At 41.2% G+C, this 17,331-nt stretch overlaps 1 protein-coding gene across 1 annotated transcript in view; it reads right to left on the bottom strand.

The window, feature by feature from the left end:
* Positions 1–6,640: 6,640 nt before the first annotated feature.
* msnb (moesin b) overlaps positions 6,641–17,331 on the bottom strand; it is a gene marked incomplete at its 5' end in the record, with an annotated part of 47,503 nt that continues 36,812 nt past the window's right edge. Inside the window, 5 exons of the mRNA XM_081381966.1 lie at positions 6,641–7,093; positions 9,210–9,440; positions 9,550–9,642; positions 15,518–15,678; positions 16,669–16,799. Of these exons, the coding sequence (XP_081238092.1) occupies positions 6,929–7,093; positions 9,210–9,440; positions 9,550–9,642; positions 15,518–15,678; positions 16,669–16,799 (781 nt within the window). The 3' untranslated portion in view covers positions 6,641–6,928. The remainder of the gene's footprint in view (positions 7,094–9,209; positions 9,441–9,549; positions 9,643–15,517; positions 15,679–16,668; positions 16,800–17,331) is intronic.

Here is a 17,331-nt window from a genome sequence, read left to right on the forward strand (position 1 = left end):
CTAATACACCTCAAACTGCCGAATCGTCTGCCCTGTTCGAGCTATATCCCATAGTAGTAGCAGCCTATCTTTGGGGATCCGAATGGTCAACAAAAAACATCTTGTTCCACTGTGATAATTCTGCCACCGTTCACTGTATCAACAAGAGCCGTTCTAATGCTCAAAAAATCATGCCATTTCTAAGACGTCTCATTTGGATCTCTGCCTGTCATCAGTTTGTCATTAAAGCTGAACATATTCCAGGTCACCAAAATCAAATAGCTGATGCTTTATCCCGTTTTCTTTTTCAGAAATTCAGAACATTGGCTCCGGAAGCAGACTCCGATCCAACTCCAGTTCCACCTTATTCAGAACTCATATTCCTCTAGACCATCCCCTCAGATATCTCCATACCCTATCCACGAATACCATCTTACAAGCCGTTTCTCCCAGAACACTTCAAACCTACTGGACAGCTTGGGGTTCCTTCAAAAACTTCCACAGAGCTCACAACATGGTTTTTCCTGAGTTTTCCCTTCTCTCAATATCCTCCTTCATCACATACCTCCATCACACCAGTTTAATTCAACCAGGATCAATCAAAGTCTACCTTAGCGGAATTCATTTCTTTTTTAAGCTCCTCCACGGCCAACAGTGCCACAACATTTCGAATCCTCAGATATCCCTCCTCATCAAAGGTTTACAAAAAAACAATCCCCCTCGTCCAGACTCTAGACAACCTTTAACCATCGACATTCTCAGCACCTGCCTAACCACTCTCCGCTCCGGCCTTTTTTCTCCCAACAAAACAAGAACCCTAGACGCTATGTTCAACTTGGCTTTCTTTGGTTTCCTCAGAGTCTCAGAATTCACCACCAACTCAAAATTCAACCCATCCATCCATCCTACATTCTCCGACCTTCAAATAATCAACCATGACACCATACGTTTCAACATCAAACAAAGCAAAACCGATCAATTGAAACATGGTCATTCGATTTTCATTTTCAATTTGCCAACCCCCATCCAACCATACCAGTCCTTAAACCTTTTTCTTCAACAGAGGAAATCCCAAATCACCTCTTCTCTTGACCCTCTTTTCATCGATGATAAAAACCTCCCTGCCTCCAGACATTGGTTTCAAAAGAACCTAAAATCCATACTCAACAGTTCCGGCATCCCAACCAAACATTTCTCTTCACATTCCTTCCGAATAGGTGCAGCCACTACAGCAGTGCAAAGGGGCCTTTCCGATCACCAAATCAAAATGCTAGGTCGATGGTCGTCCCACGCCTTTGAAACATATGTTCGTTCAGATCTGCACAGCATTAGACAAGCACAACAAACACTAGCATCCTTCTGAGTCCGGACTGCTTCTCCCTACTATTTGCATCTTCCCGCTTACCTAGCCCCGCAGGGCGTGCATTCATCTGGATGCAGTGAGAGCTCTCCCTTTTCAGATGTGTGTGACATGTCACTCCTGGAGTGGGGTCCCGATCTGAATCGCCGTGTGGGCTCCCCCAACCAGATGCATCGCAGGCTCTCCCGTTCGACTTGCCGTGTGGGCTCCCCCATTTTGATTACAGAGTTGAACTCCCTACTTAAATATGGGGGAGGGCTCTCTCCTTCGAAATGCAGCGGGAGCTCTCCCGGTCGAATCGCAGTATGAGCCTTCCGTTCGGGCGCCGTGGGGGCTCTCCCTTTCCGAATCGCTGTGTGACCCTTCATGTTTTTCAACATGGAGGCTCTCCCGTTCGGATTGCAGTGTGGGCCCTCCTATCCGAAAAAAGAGGACTGGAGGTACCAAGGATCGCAAGTCCCTCAAGTGCAGTGGGCCATTTATGTTTCTGTGATCTAAGCCCCCTGCATCAGAAGGACGGTAGTTCTGCATTTTCTCTGTATACCGCAGGCTCCCTCTTGCTGCGTAGGGAGTTTCGCTTCAGATATTATTGGCCCGTTCGCCTTTAGGGACGAGGACCCCTTCCCTCGTTCGTGACATCTGGAGGACCTATGTTCTTTAACTCCATGGGGCTCCATGTCATGGATGCGGCAGGGCGTTCTCCAACCTCGCACTCAAACCTCCAGTCCCAAGATACTCCCGCAGGAGTAATTTCTGAAAGTCACTGCCGCAGCAGTACAGCGGTGAGATGTACCCCAGTAAAATTTCCACAAGCTCATGTCGTTCCATGAACAAACTCTTTTAAACATAAAACCCCGCCGGAGCTCCGCTCATAGCCCCACATGGTGGGCATAGTAGGGAGACGCAGTCCAGCCAGAGTTACCACAGGAGCCCTGTTAAACATCCCTGCTGCAGCAGCGTCTATCCATGCCTCATACAGCTTTAAATTTCCACTTTTTGGGGGGGGTAGAATGTTTTAAAGCTCTTAGGCATATTGTATTTTCTAAGTTCTTAATTATTTGATCATGCTATTCTAACTTGCTGTCCCAAATATTTGATTCGACAATTTTGGGGGGTATATCAGAGCTCGAGTTGAAGCTGCTTCATCGAGCCCCTCTTCAGTGGACAGCAAGCCAAATAAGTTTAACCTAATATCTTAAAGATTTTATGGGCAAACAAACTCGTTAAATGAAGTTCCTAAACGTAAGTTAGGGAGGAGTGAGCCCATCTAATCTTTCAATCAACAGCCTGAGTATATAAGCAGCCGCTTACCTTTCTCTAGCATCAGCTGTTCCAGTATCCCTCCACCTCCCCAAACTCCACCTTCATCTCAGGTTCCTTGCCCTTCAATTATTATATCCTACATTTTGCCACTGGGGGGGGGGGGGGGTATATCAGAGCTCGAGTTGAAGCTGCTTCATCGAGCCCCTCTTCAGTGGACAGCAAGCCAAATAAGTTTAACCTAATATCTTAAAGATTTTATGGGCAAACAAACTCGTTAAATTGAATCAAATCATGAAATTTGTGTCAATACCTAGGCCTACGAACCTGTCACAGTCACCGTATCTGCACTACATTACCCATAATCCTGCCTGGCACTTACCTGCATGCTCACCTGCATGTTACATGTTACTGCAATTACTATCACACACACCTGCACTGCATATCCCTTATCTACAGTTCTGCTACTTAAGCAAACACCTTGTACAAGTTCAGCGTCTGTTTTTTTTTTTTTTTTTTTTTTACATATATTGTTTGCACTACTTACTTACCTACCTACCTACCTACCTACCTGACTCCAGCTATTTCTCGCCAACGTTATACTCCAGCGATTTCAGAACGTTATACTGTTATACTCAGGCGATTTCTCGCCAACATTATAGGGGAGTGCAGGGCACAACCTAACGTGGAGTTAAATGTAACACGGACCTTTTACATAGTTAGTCAGGGTCAAGCAGGTTGTGTTTCCGCTCTTTTTCTATTGCTGCCAGAAGACGGTCTCCCTGTCACATTGGTGTTCTGTTTAGATTGTCTTCATTGGACTTGTCCGCCTGTCATCACGTCACGTGTCGTCTTCACTGTCTTAAGTTAATCTGTATCACCTGTGCTTAATTAATCATCATCCTTATCTGTATCACTTGTGTTCTGGACGTTTGTGAAAATGGACGATGGGGCCAGAATAATCATCCTGGCTCAGGAGAGCCCTAACCTTTTTTCATTTGTGAAGAGCTTTATGTGTCTTACCGCCACCAGCGCCCTGGACGTCGAGACTCTAAGGACCCTGTTCTGGATCGGGGCAGTTTGGACCCTGGCCGCCGGCACAGCCTGCTCCGTCCTGGACGCCTGCATCGTCTGCTCCGCCCTGGTCCCTAGTTAATCATCATCCTCATCTGTATCACTTGTGTTTTATTAATCAGTGTCATTTGTGTCTGTATTTAAGTTCCTTCTGTTCAGTCTGTCATTGTCCGTTCTCCGTCCTATTTAGTGTGTGTGTGTACATTCTGCCTGTCTGTACCTGTTGGAATTATATTGAAAGTAAAAGTTTGTATTGGAGCTTTTGACTCTTCGTCTTCTTCTGCCTACACCACACCGTGACAGAAGAACGGACCGCCCAAAATGGACGATAGGGCCAGAATAATCGTCCTGGCTCAGGAGAGCCCTACCTTTTTTCATTTGTGAAGAACTTTGTGTCTTACCGCCATCAGCGCCCTGGACGTCGAGACTCTAAGGACCCTGTTCTGGATCGGGGCAGCTTTCCACCACCATAGCGACCTCCCAGACACCACAGGATTGGACTGGAAAGAGACCGTCAATAGGTGTCTGGACCTCAGCCAGGATGGCCGCCGCCACGCCAAGACCTGTTCCTGTTCCCTGTTCTGTGCATCGACCTGTCCCGCTCCGCCCCTGTCTGTCGGCCCCATGGAGTCGTCAGCCCTGCCTCCTCCTTGGCTCCTCCCTCCGTCGGCTCCACCCTGACCGCCTGCACAGCTTGCTCCGCCCTGGCCGCCGGCACAGCCTGCTCCGTCCTGGACTCCTGCATCGTCTGCTCAGCCCTAGTCCCTAGTTAATCATCATCCTGAACACTGCCTGACCAGCCTGATCTTCACGTCATGCCTGACGGAATTATTTTGTAAGTAATAGTTTGTATTGGAGCTTTTGACTCTTCGTCTTCTTCTGCTTACACCACACCGTGACACTCCCGCTGATTTGTGGAAAGTTTTGATAAGATTTCGTGAAGATTCTGGACAAAGAGTGTTTTGACACCATGCAAGTAGATTTTTTTTCATCGTTTGTTTTTTTCGTTTCTGAGTTGGGTGTGTACGTCACCAAATCTTTGCATTAACTTTATATTACCTTAATCACTGTCTTGTTAGCTAATACATAGCACCATTTTGAAACATATCAGCAATTCCTAGCAACTGTTAGCTAGGCTTAAATTATGTTTTACATAGCAGGGTTAGTTGTAGCACAGTGTTATAACTAAGCCGCCAAGTGTACAACGATAATGAAAGAACAACTTTTCAGGTTAGAGTATTTATTATATATTTATTTTGCCACATTTAACTTTGTTGGACTTTCACAAACAGTGTTGGAATTTAAATGTCAAAGTGATTTTTTGATTTGATGATTTTTTTCACATTTGTTTATGTGCATTGATCACTTTTTTTTCATGCAATAAACCCTTTAAAATTAGATTTTTGAGCTCGTTTTTATTATTATTATTTTGTATAATAATTTTGCATGCAGCTACCACACACAAATATAATTCAATTGCAATTACAATATTTGATTTATTTATTTATTTATTGCAAAACTGTGCAGCCCTTTCCTATATCTCTATCCATGATATTGATCCATAAAAGAAAGATAATTGGATGAGGGATAGATGTATATCTATCTATACAGATGTACAAACAAGACCAAACTATACAGATAAAATAGTACTGAATTATGTGTGTTACACACAATTGTTACAACTAACCCCTTTGTCTGTTACAATTAACCCCGCATATGGGGTAAGTTGTAACATTTGCACTTCTGTCACTTTCAGTGCAACTGTATGAAAATGGTAGGTCCTAGAAAAAACTTTAAGTGTCCATTTGTAGCAGAGATGTGTATGTTGCTTGTGTAAAAAAAAAAAAAAAAAAAAAAAAAAAAAAAGATTAATCTAACTTAATTATTTTTTTTAATAATTGAGCCAAAACCAAAACGTGTTAGGTTGTGCCCTTCTCTCCCCTTCTCCGCCGATTTCTCACCAACGTTATACTTTGCCAATTTCTAGCCAATGTTATACTCCAGCGATTTTTGTCCTACATCATTCCTCCATATTTAACACATCAATGAAGTAGATGGCATGATGCCAAGCTGATTCTGGGGCTGTAACTCTGCAACGCTTTGGTATATAGGCAGCAAACTTTGTATCCGTCATTGTATCCTCACACTGAACACACAACATCAATTTAGAAACAGTGCCAGCTATTGGTCAAAAGGGATAAGCAATTAAATCATATTTCTAGATTTTTTGGGCAATTTTGACAAAAGTGATCTAAAATTGTCTTTAGTTATTCATTGTCGCAGTTGGTCTGATGCTCCCAGCTATGGTTGCATAACTTCTCATTATGCCTCTTCTGTGCTTGGCCCCTTAAATGCTGTATGTGTGTGTGTATATATAATTGCTCTGTTATATTTTTATTTATTACAATTTACTTATCCCTTATTACAATTAAGCATTACTTAAGCAATTTGTACATTTATACAGAGGCACTTTGTTGTGTTTTATGAATAAAAACATTCAGAGATGCCAATCATGTGAAAATGCCACTAGCAGGATTTGAACTTGTGTTGCCCACATAAACATAGTATATTTTTTTTCCTACTATGGAAGTCAATGGTACCAGAAACTGTCTGGTTACTGACATTCTTCTAAATATCTTCCTTTCTGTTCAGCAGAAGAAAGAAATGCATACAGGTTTGAAACAACATGAGGGTGAGTATATGATGACAGAATTTTCATTTTAAAGTTGAGTATCCCTTTAAGAATAGTATATGAGTCTGTGCACATGTAAGTTTGATGTTTGCAGCATGCAAAGAAAGATGTCTGAGCACTAAACCAAACTCAGACCTTAGTTAAAAGTCTTTAGTGATGATCAGTGACTGAATATCAGCCTTTAAGGACATTTCCTCACCAAAACACCGGGATGATGTGGTTGAAACTTATTTTAATAATTTTATAACCTGCAATGAGCACTGGAGACTGTATTTCAGGGGTATGAGTACATTAATTGTTTTGTTTGTTGATTTTATTTAATTATCACATGAAACTCACTACAGTATAATTTGATACATTCAAACAATCAAGAGGTTTACAACATTTATCATTGATTTAACTTTATGTTATTTTTTTTAATTCACCTCAAAAGACTGAAATCACTTCAGTATACCTGCCACAGATTTGGACACAAACACAGCAGTTGAAAATGCTAACAGATTGCCATACACAGATACTGACTGCAAACGGCTAACAGACAGACAATCTGTGCAACAGGGAATTCACATGGACTCAAATTCATCAATGCGCTGTTTGGTGTTTCCTTGTCGTATTTGCCGTAAGGTTTTGTATTTGTCCCTTCCCAACCTCACATTCTCAGCATGGATAAGATCATTTGGAGTCTTCATGCTTTCATCACGGGCATCTGCTAGCTCCGAGCTCAGAGCCTAAAAAAAACATTAGAAACAAATCAGTTAGCATAAGAATTAAAGCTGCAGAGAATAGTTTCTGCAAGACTGTCACATTTGTTCTTCAGAATTTCTATTTATTACAGTGTCCTCGTTACATTTGTTACATTTACTTACCATACTAATTTTTCTTTTTATTCTGCTTTTGCAATGTGAAGAAAATAGTAGATACTGAACTCCTACAATTAACACAGCAGATTAAATCAACAATATTCAATTATTTATCAAATTATTTTACTAAATTACACTTGGACTCTCGCTTCTCTCATTTCTCTTTCCAGAGAGAGCCCTTTAAAACTTGTTCTCCTGTTTAAGTGGTGATTTGCATTTTGTGCAGGTAAGTGTGACAAGATATTTATCCAACCATACTGGAATGTAGGTGTAAATGCAGTCGGGTTAAAAAAAACAAAAACACATCTGAATATGAGTCGCATGTTAATGGAAAATGTGAACAGTGCATATGTGACCAGCATCAGGTTTTGGCTCAGTAGAGATTATAAATGACACCTAAATCTCCACCTATAGCATTGGGAAAGTATGTACCCAAATAAAAGTTTACTTCAGAAATATAAAGGTTTGTAGGTTGTCTATTATGTTTTCATGGTTTTTTTTTTTTGGTTTTTTTTTTTTACCCATAGGTTTGCTTCAAATTATAGGCAGATTTTTATTTATTTATTTTGTTGTTAACCTTATCTATTACACATAACTATTCAAATCATACCTTATGGACTTTATGAATGCAGTACTTTGTTGTTTGCCTCAAAGTTTATTGATATTTTTAGGCTATTCTGAACCACACATTCACACATGTTAAAAATGCAATTGATTTAATGAATATTTATTTTAAACAAGTAGATAGTATTCTGTATAGAGAGGCTCATAAACTAGTGTGAAATTAAGTAAAATTAGTGACATTTCGGTACAAGAAAAAGGTAGAAACTATGTTTACAAATGGGAAATCTCATCTAGCTTGGAATGGAGTGACGTCTATAATTGGAACTAAACAGAAGACTACGGCCTGGTTTCACAGACAGGACTTAGATTAAACCAGGATTAGTTCAATTACGGCATTTAAATAGCTTTTATAAATGTGCCTATAAAAAAAACATTACTGGTGTGCATCTTGAGACAAAACAATGGCACTGACATAATATACATAAAGATATGTTGCTTTCAGCTTAAAGTGGAACTCTCGCCAAAATACAACCTAGGGTCTTTTTGTTAATCTACCCGAGGCAAACTTTTGTTTAAAAGCATAATTAGAATGTAAAACGCCACTTTTTTGACCGTATTTTTGTTTTCGGTCAAATTGCCTTTTGAATGGGAGTGCTAGGGGCACGACTATGATAGCATCAAAATCGCTATTTTTAAAACACTAAGAAGGCTCGACACAACATGAAACTGTGCTCGAAGTATCACCAGGGGCTCTACACATGAACCCGAGCATTGAGGACATTGTTTGTGTACACAGAGTTTACTAAAAAGAAAGATTTTGAACAACTCACTGTAGCTATTGTTGTTTCCATCCGCCACCATTTTGTCAGTCAAAAATAGTTGATTTTAATGTCGATGTAAATATATCCGTGCAGCGAGGGACTTGCTTAAACATGTTAGAGCAGCAAAGAAACATGGATAAATGAGAAGAAAGAGCAGGATGTGCTTGATGATGAGTTATTAAAAGCATAATAAACCATGAAAGAGAACTGAGTTCAGTACTGACAGGCGGCTTTCTGTGGCGCACATACGAAGCTCATGAGTGCTGAATTCAGTGTTTGCCATTGTGTATGTTGTGTCAGAAGGGAGGCCCAATATCTTTGACTTTGAAAACCCCTGCTCTAGCCACTAAGACTGTGGTTTTCAACCCTCTTCCTGAAGCCCCTCAACAGTGGACATTTTTAATGTCTCCTTGGTCTGACGCACCCATTTTAGGTCTTGGAGTTTCGACTGATGAGTTGAATCAGATCTGTTTGATTAGGAAGACTAACAAAATGTGCAGTGTTGGGGGAAGTTCATGGAACAGAGTTTAGAACCTCTGCATTAGGGCATGGTTATGACATCTTTTTTGATAAAAATCATGGCTGTCTCTCATGCTCACCTGTAGGCGCTTCTGCAGACGTTCATTCTTCTCAGTTTCTGTTATACGCTGCTCTTCACTGCGGTCCTGATAAGTTCCAGTGGATGTGAGCTCAGCACTGGCCTCAGCACTGCTCTCATCATTCTCATCATGGTCATTCTCCGTCTGGGACGTTGACTGGATGTGGACCCCAATTAGCTTACTCTTCAACTCCTCTTTTGTCCTCTCCAGGTCTACCTCAACCATAATCGCCTGCCAAGATATTCAAAGAGAAATCTCAGTAAACTATTATGAGACTGCTAATGTGTTTGCCTGAGGTTAACCATATGGAACAGATAAAACAGTACATTTACACTCTCACCCTTTTCTGCCATTTCCTGGCTTCATCCTCTTTCTTCTTTTTGGCATCTTCCAGAAGAGTGATTTTGGATGTTAGCTCAGCCAGCTCTGTTGCCTTTAAAGATATAATGAAGCAAACATATTTCTTTTGTAGAAAATTATTTTCTGTACAATAAACAACAACAACAACAACAACAACAACAACAACAACAACAGTAACCCGAGGCTGGCAAGCTTCAAAAAGCACATAACGAACCATTAAATCACTGCAAACCTGGAAACAAGTAAAAAATATTATAAAAAATAAAAATATTATGCTTTTTTAAATCTTGCATTTATTTTAGTATGTAATATAGCTGTTTGTGTATGTAAACAATCTGCAAAGTCACATGTCATAGTTAATCTCTTCAACAAAAAACATAAAACACAACCGAAACGCCTCGTTTGTCGTCATTAATTCAATGATTTAGCTGTCACTAGGGCTGTACTCAACCAAAGAAAATCTTGGTCGACTGAAGTCCTGAAGTTTTCGACTAAAAATCGACTAAAATCGACTAAAAATGACGTTAGAAAAAAAAAACGTTAAATTAATTAGCTGCGAACTGTGCGCAGTAGCCTAACGTTACTTTGTCCGCCTAAATGAATTATAAATAAACATAAAAAACTAGTAGGCTATTTGCAGTATTAAATCGATTTTGACGTAATTAATTTGCACTGAAATGAGTCTGACACACGAGTCTGTCGGCTGTCGGCTCTGACAGCGTTGCATCACGTGCACCTGCGCAATATCATAGCCTATGATTTCCGAAAATAGTACTATGTTGTCAACTAGTGATATCATGACAAGAACTTTGAGTCACACCACTCCAGGACAGCATGTCCGCACCCTGGTTCAGCCTGCCCAGCATGTGCACTGCTCTCACTGACTGGAGGTTGTGCTGTGCCCACAGGAGGAAGAGTCTCGCCAGTCTGTTCAATTGGCACGATCTCAGGTGCGATCTCAGGCCTCCTTGGAGGTTTATGTATGCGGCCACCAATAGGACATGGCTGGTCTCTCAGGTCTGTCAGAAAGGACTTGAGTGCCAGGCGCACCACCATCATCTCTAGACAGTTATTGTGCCAGCAGAGCTCCGAACCTGACAAGGTGCCGAACGCTGGCCTGCCATAGCAGAGCACGCTCCAACCCGTGTTAGAGGTATCTGTTGAGACCATTTTACTTTTGGAAGGCAGCCCGAAGTCCACTCCCGATTGGTACAATTGCACAGCCTTCCAGGGTGCCAGGGATTTGACACAGCTCGCACAGAGTGAGCTCGCACAGAGTGAGGCTGAACCTATTTTTTACAGTCTATGGGCTGAACATAGGAGCTCAGCTTCGCGGCTGAGACACGAATAGACTATTAACTTTAAGCTTTTACTCTTAAACACAAAAGGCACGTCCACTTTAATAAAAAAAATAATATTTATTAAACAAACCAGATCAAGTAATATTCAGCAAACCTTCTAGTAGCCTACTTTCTTCAATCTGTCCGTCTTCTCCGGTGAGTTGGGCTAATCCAAAAGAAGTGAAAACAAGGGGGGTGTTCTGAAGACAGACTGTTACCTGTGAAACAGGGGTGCTCTGAAAACACCCCCATTAGCAATTAGTGCTTTCCACCTGATGAAATGAACGCGGCAAAACTGATGAAATGAACGCGGCAAAACTGATTACCGGTAAATGAACGCGACAAAACTAATGAAATGAAAACTAATGAAACAAAAAAAATCGACCAATCAGAATTTTGGTCGAGCCAGAACGTATCGACCAAATAATCGACTAATCGACTGGGAGAATACAGCCCTAGCTGTCACCATTATACACATTTGCATAATGCCCACATACTGGCTGCTTTGACCCACCTTCAAAGAACAGTTGGAGTGATTTTACTGTGTTGAGGAAACACTGTTTTCCTTACAATAACATTTCACTCGACATTGCGTCAGTAGCTGACGCTATGGGTATAGTCCATTTCTTCTAAATACTGAAGCCTGACTGAAGGAAAAACTACACTGACAAATGGCGTCTCAGCACACCCAATCTTTCTCTTCAGAGCGAAGATCGTCTCCTCACTGACCACGGAAGAAGCCTACCTGCTCGCCTTTCTGAAGAACCCAGAATTGGACTTGGTGATGCTGAAGAAGTGTACTCGGCTGAGACGACACCTCTCCCCTTTGGCTATCTGGTGAGTGATCTCCCAAAGCATCGCTTCCGGAGCGTTAAGTGCTACCCCTTTCCAAAGTATGAGGGCCATTGCCCCCAGGTAGTGTTGGACCCTGGTCAGCAGACCAAGCAGTCTTCCTGACTAGTCAGGAGGGAATAGGAGGCAGCCCTTAGAGGAGGCTATGGAGAAAGTGTCAAACTGATTCCTGATCATGATCAAACAAGTCTTCTCTCCAGTTTGCTCGCAGAACCCCCCGATTTGAGGGTGTGGAAACCCTCAAACAGATTTGCCCAGGGGATTGCTTTTTATCAATGGATCTGAAATATGCATACTTTCATATCCAGGTAGCCTCTCATTACAGACCGTTCTTGATGTTTGCATTCAAAGGAGTGGCTTACCAGTTTACTGTCCTGCCATTCAGACCGTCACTGGCACCCTGCACATTCACAAAATGCATGGATGCGGCACTCTCCCCCCTGAGTTGGAATGGGGTGCACATCCTGTACTACCTCAGTGATTGACTTATTATGGCCCAGTCGAGAGATAAGCTGTGTGTGCACAGTTCTTTTCTCCACAGCCACTTAGAGTGTCTGGGGTTCAGAATCAACCTGGGTGCGCTATTCGACTTGGCCCAGTTGCGGGCCTGGCTGTCACCGGAGCGCTCGCTGAAAATTCAGTGAGGTCTGAATCATTTAAAGCCGAGGGTCTTTGCCCTCAAGGCATTTCAAAGGATGCTGTGCCTGATGGCAGCAGCCTCTGCAGTCATCCCGTTAGGCCTGCTTCATTTGCGGCTGCTTCAGTTCTGGCTGAAAGCACATGTCCCGCACCATGCTTTGCAATTAGGACGCTTGAACCTCTGGGTGACCCATGGCTGTGTCAAATCCCTGGCACCCTGGAAGGCTGTGCAATTGTACCAATCGGGAGTGGACTTCGGGCTGCCTTCCAAAAGTAAAATGGTCTCAACAGATACCTCTAACACGGGTTGGAGCGTGCTCTGCTATGGCAGGCCAGCGTTCGGCACCTTGTCAGGTTCGGAGCTCTGCTGGCACAATAACTGTCTAGAGATGATGGTGGTGCGCCTGGCACTCAAGTCCTTTCTGACAGACCTGAGAGACCAGCCATGTCCTATTGGTGGCCGCATACATAAACCTCCAAGGAGGCCTGAGATCGCACCTGAGATCGTGCCAATTGAACAGACTGGCGAGACTCTTCCTCCTGTGGGCACAGCACAACCTCCAGTCAGTGAGAGCAGTGCACATGCTGGGCAGGCTGAACCAGGGTGCGGACATGCTGTCCTGGAGTGGTGTGACTTACTGTGGCGCTGACCCACGAGTAGCCGATCGAAAGAGAGCCTTATATGCCTTTCCTCTGGTGGCCCTGACAGTCGGTTCTTCTGGTGGCTCCACTCTGGCAGAGCCAGCCGTAGTTCCCCGGGATGGCGCAGTAACTGAGTGGGTGGCTTAATCTGTACCCTCAGCTGGAACTATAGGGCCTTCACGTGTGGCCCCTTGATAGGGGTCTTTGCGCCTTCCGCAGAGTGTGCTGAACACAGCAGACTGGACATTTCGGAAAGGTGGGCTTTAAAGAGACAGGAACTAAAACAGTGTGTTTCAGGCAGTGGGTGAAAAGAGCTGCTGTAGCGATGTACAGAATGAGAAAAAGATAGTGGTTTTTTTTTTTGCTTTAAATCATGTAAAGTTTGAGAATGGTGAACAAGTCATACAGACTACTTTTATGATAGTGCTTTTATGGAGCTTGAAAGCATCCATTCCCACTGTATGGAAAAGAGCTCAGTGTACATACTTCATAATTTTTCCTTTTGTGTTCTGCAGAAGAAAGATATTCATATGTGTTTAGAATGACATAAGGGAAAGTAAATACATAATTTATATAAATACATAAAGGAAACATAATTTTCAGTTTTCATTTTGTCATAATTTATCCACACTCCTGTCATTCCAAACTAGGGGTGTGCAGCGGAGCCAATATTTGTATCTGTAACAATCTCAAAATTATCTGTATCTGATAAAACCAGAAGTGGCCGGGGCTTTAATTATATAAAAACAGACAGAACGGACAGAAATTATATAATATACGAGTACATCATGAATCCATTTTCCAAACCATGTTTTTGTTTCATCCTGAACCACTGTGGTACACCTATAATAAGTGTTTATATTCTGACTATTTTAGACCGGTCAGGTCGGCACCACTGCGGAATAGCCCAGTACCTGCGTGACTCGTCATAGATATAAACAGAGAGAAGTAGCTCTGGCTACAATGTTCTTCCACATGACTGCAGCTTTAAATTATATGAGAAGAACGTTTTAAACGGATATCTGTGCCCTTCATATTTATCATTTAAGAATTATGCCTTGTATAACTCTTAACATTTTTTTTTTATATATATAATTTTAGAATTTAAATCTTCTAATTGTCGTAGCAATCATTCACAACCTCAAATAAGAGTCATCAGACACTATAAATAACTGATTAAAAAACACAGAAGTTAAAAGAAAATATTCAGTGGTTGAAAATTGCTGAAACAACTTTTACTATGCATACAAATGCAAATCTGAACAAATTATAAAGAACACATAAATGCTTGCTGTTTCTGAGAGTGAGACAGAAATATCATGTAGCCTATCATATCATACAAGGTTTAAAACATTTAAATAGACAAATTAAGTAGTAGAAAATGTGTATGATTCAATAGCTTAGTTGATATTACTCTTGACAGAGAGCTAGGTTTTGAGAGACGTGCAGAGACTGCAACGTGTCTATTTGATCTGCGATCATGCTGCGCTTATTTCATTAATTTGTATATCATATCGTACAATGTTTAAATAATTTAAATACACATACCTGTCACAGAGTGCAGGGAAGAGGAGAAGCAATCATCTATGTGCAGCAGTTTATTAAATAAACACAAAAACAAAGATAATTCCAATAAGAAAGCAGGGAGTGATACTCCAGTCATGAAATATAAATCCAGGCAGGGATGGAGACAATAATCCAAAAGGGGGAAACGCAACAGCTTTAACACAAGACATGTAAAGACAACGACTGACAAACACAGACTGAAACACAGAGGTATATACACAGGCTAACAATTAACAGGTGAAGGTGATTAGCTGTCATGGTAATACACAAGGGTAGCTATGGAAAAAATTACAACATGAACTAAACACAGAAAATGAAAATCAGCCACTGTATGAAAAAAAATAAAATAAAAATAAAATTTCTAGAACAAAGAACACAGGGGAATAAGGACAATATAAAATAGTAGAACATGTGTATGGTGTAGTAATTTAGTTATTAATTTTGCCAAGCGAGAGACACACGGAGATGGCAACGTGGCTACTTGATTTGCACTCATTTTATTCGCAGAGTTTACACTTGTTCACTTCACACATACTCATTGTGTAGTGGTTTTAGATGTTTATGTATAATATTGTGCTATCTCCTGGCTCACCTGTTATCCAGCAAACACGAGGAGTGACTGTGTCTGCCAAATATTTTGTCTGTAATTCAGTAGAATTTGTTATTCTTTTTGAAGCCATTATCCATGCCTTTAAGAATAAGGTAATTGGCTACATGACACATCCCTATTCCAAACCATGGTTCTTCAAAATATCTTTATTTGTGTTTCTGAAGAATAAAGTAATCAATTATTATTTGGAATGACATGAGGGTGAGTAAATATTGTCAGGATTTAATTTTTTTTCGGGTGAACTAACCCTTGATCTTAAAGTATCTTTAGAAGATTTTTTGAGTACTTTTCTTTCCTACCAGATTCTCTTGGTTCTTGACCTGATCCTCAGATTGGTGCAGTAAAGCGGACTTAACTTCTTCTGCAATCCTGCGGTCTCTCTCCAGTCGCTCAGCCTCTTCCTGAGCAAATTTCCTCTCCCGTTCTAGCTCCAATGCTCGCTTGGTCTGCTCCTCTAGCTCTGAACAACAGAACTATTATGTCACACAAATAAAATTTTCTAAAATGTAAAATATGATAGACATATTTATGGTGTTTCTGTTTGTTTGAGTAACCTGATCCACTCTAAAAGATTTTTTAAATCTTATCAGATTTTCAAAATGTGAGAGACCACAAGCATGATGATTAAAAAAAATCACAGATTTAACAGTTTTGTTCCTATAGTGTGTTGAGTGCCGTGATGTTACCAAGACAGCACACCACACACTAACAGATTCCATTCACAAACATCCAGATTCCCGACTGTGAACATGCGAAAAGTTTGCAAAATCTCTTGCGGTCAAATGTGACTTTAGAGTAAACAAACGATGAAGGGCAAGAAGAAATGGCGATAGTAGTGTTTGGACTGCTTTTTACAGAAAATTTGAGGGGAAAAAGAGTTTGGATGAATTTGTGTTATGCTTCCGTCTTCTGTCGGCCTGCTTTCCGATTGGGTGTCGTTTCGTTCCATTACACGTGACAATCTAAAGAGTGTGTGAGCATTTGTCCTCAGGTTCTCCCCACACAACAGGATTTATAATCGTAAATATTCAACATGTTGGATATTTACGATTTGAGATTGGTGCGGCTCCAACATTCTTCCGAGCAGATTCTACCACTCTTAACACTCTTAATCTGATAAGATGTCTATTAACAAATCTGATAAGAGAATCTGTAGAACCATCAAGATAATCTGGACTTTAGCTAGGATTGTCGGAAGGGGAGAATTGGGCCCAAAAAATCGGCCCAATTATCTTGTAGTGTGTTGGTGCCTTTAATGTGTGGCAGGACTGTGTGACTCCTGGCAGATGGCACCAAGGGCAGACATTTAGAAAACCTATTTAAAAAATGTCATTACTTTTCCAAATCTATCTGATGACACTAGTGGCGAAGAAATTACAAGCTTCATCTTTAAACCCATACACTAATAATGTGACATTTGTGGTTCTAGGTAGACATTTGTAGTTCCAACCCTCTTGAGCTTTTTTGGTCTGCTCTTCAATTTGTCGAAGTCTTTCCATGAGCTCCATCGTCTCTCTTGCAATCTTCTCAGTTTCTTTCTCTGCATTTTCTCTTCTTTTTTTCTCATTTTCCAGAAGTGCTCTAAAATTAAAATGCATAAAAAATTGTCACATCTAAAATAATGTTATGCTTTGTACCAACATCTAGTGAGCTGTCTTGTCTACTGCCTTTCCAAAGGTCATTTCACACCAAATGCAAATATTATTACCAGGCTAATATATTGGCAGTCACTCTGTAGATTGGTGCTGTGGTATGGTGTCAGCTACTGATGCACAGTTGAATGAAACGATTAGGGGAACATCTCGGTTACATGTAAACCTCAGTCCCTATGTAGGGAATACTGCTGCATACTTCTGGAGGGTCATCACCCTGAAGGGTATTCCTATAGCAGGGATGTTCAGTCCTGCCCCTTGAGGGCCACTTTCCTGCAGAGTTTACCATCAAGGTAATTTAAGGGTACTTTGACACTGACAGCATAGTTTGAAATAAAAAATTGTTCACATAAAAAATTGTTAATGTGAAAAATTGGGAATGTGGCATGTTTTGTGCAAATGTGAAAGCAACCAGGACTAGGGTTAACCAATGACAATGTCATTAGTTCAATAAAACAAAC

The sequence above is a fragment of the Scardinius erythrophthalmus genome (assembly GCF_964197995.2).
Source record: "Scardinius erythrophthalmus genome assembly, chromosome: 13".
Taxonomy (NCBI): domain Eukaryota; kingdom Metazoa; phylum Chordata; class Actinopteri; order Cypriniformes; family Leuciscidae; genus Scardinius; species Scardinius erythrophthalmus.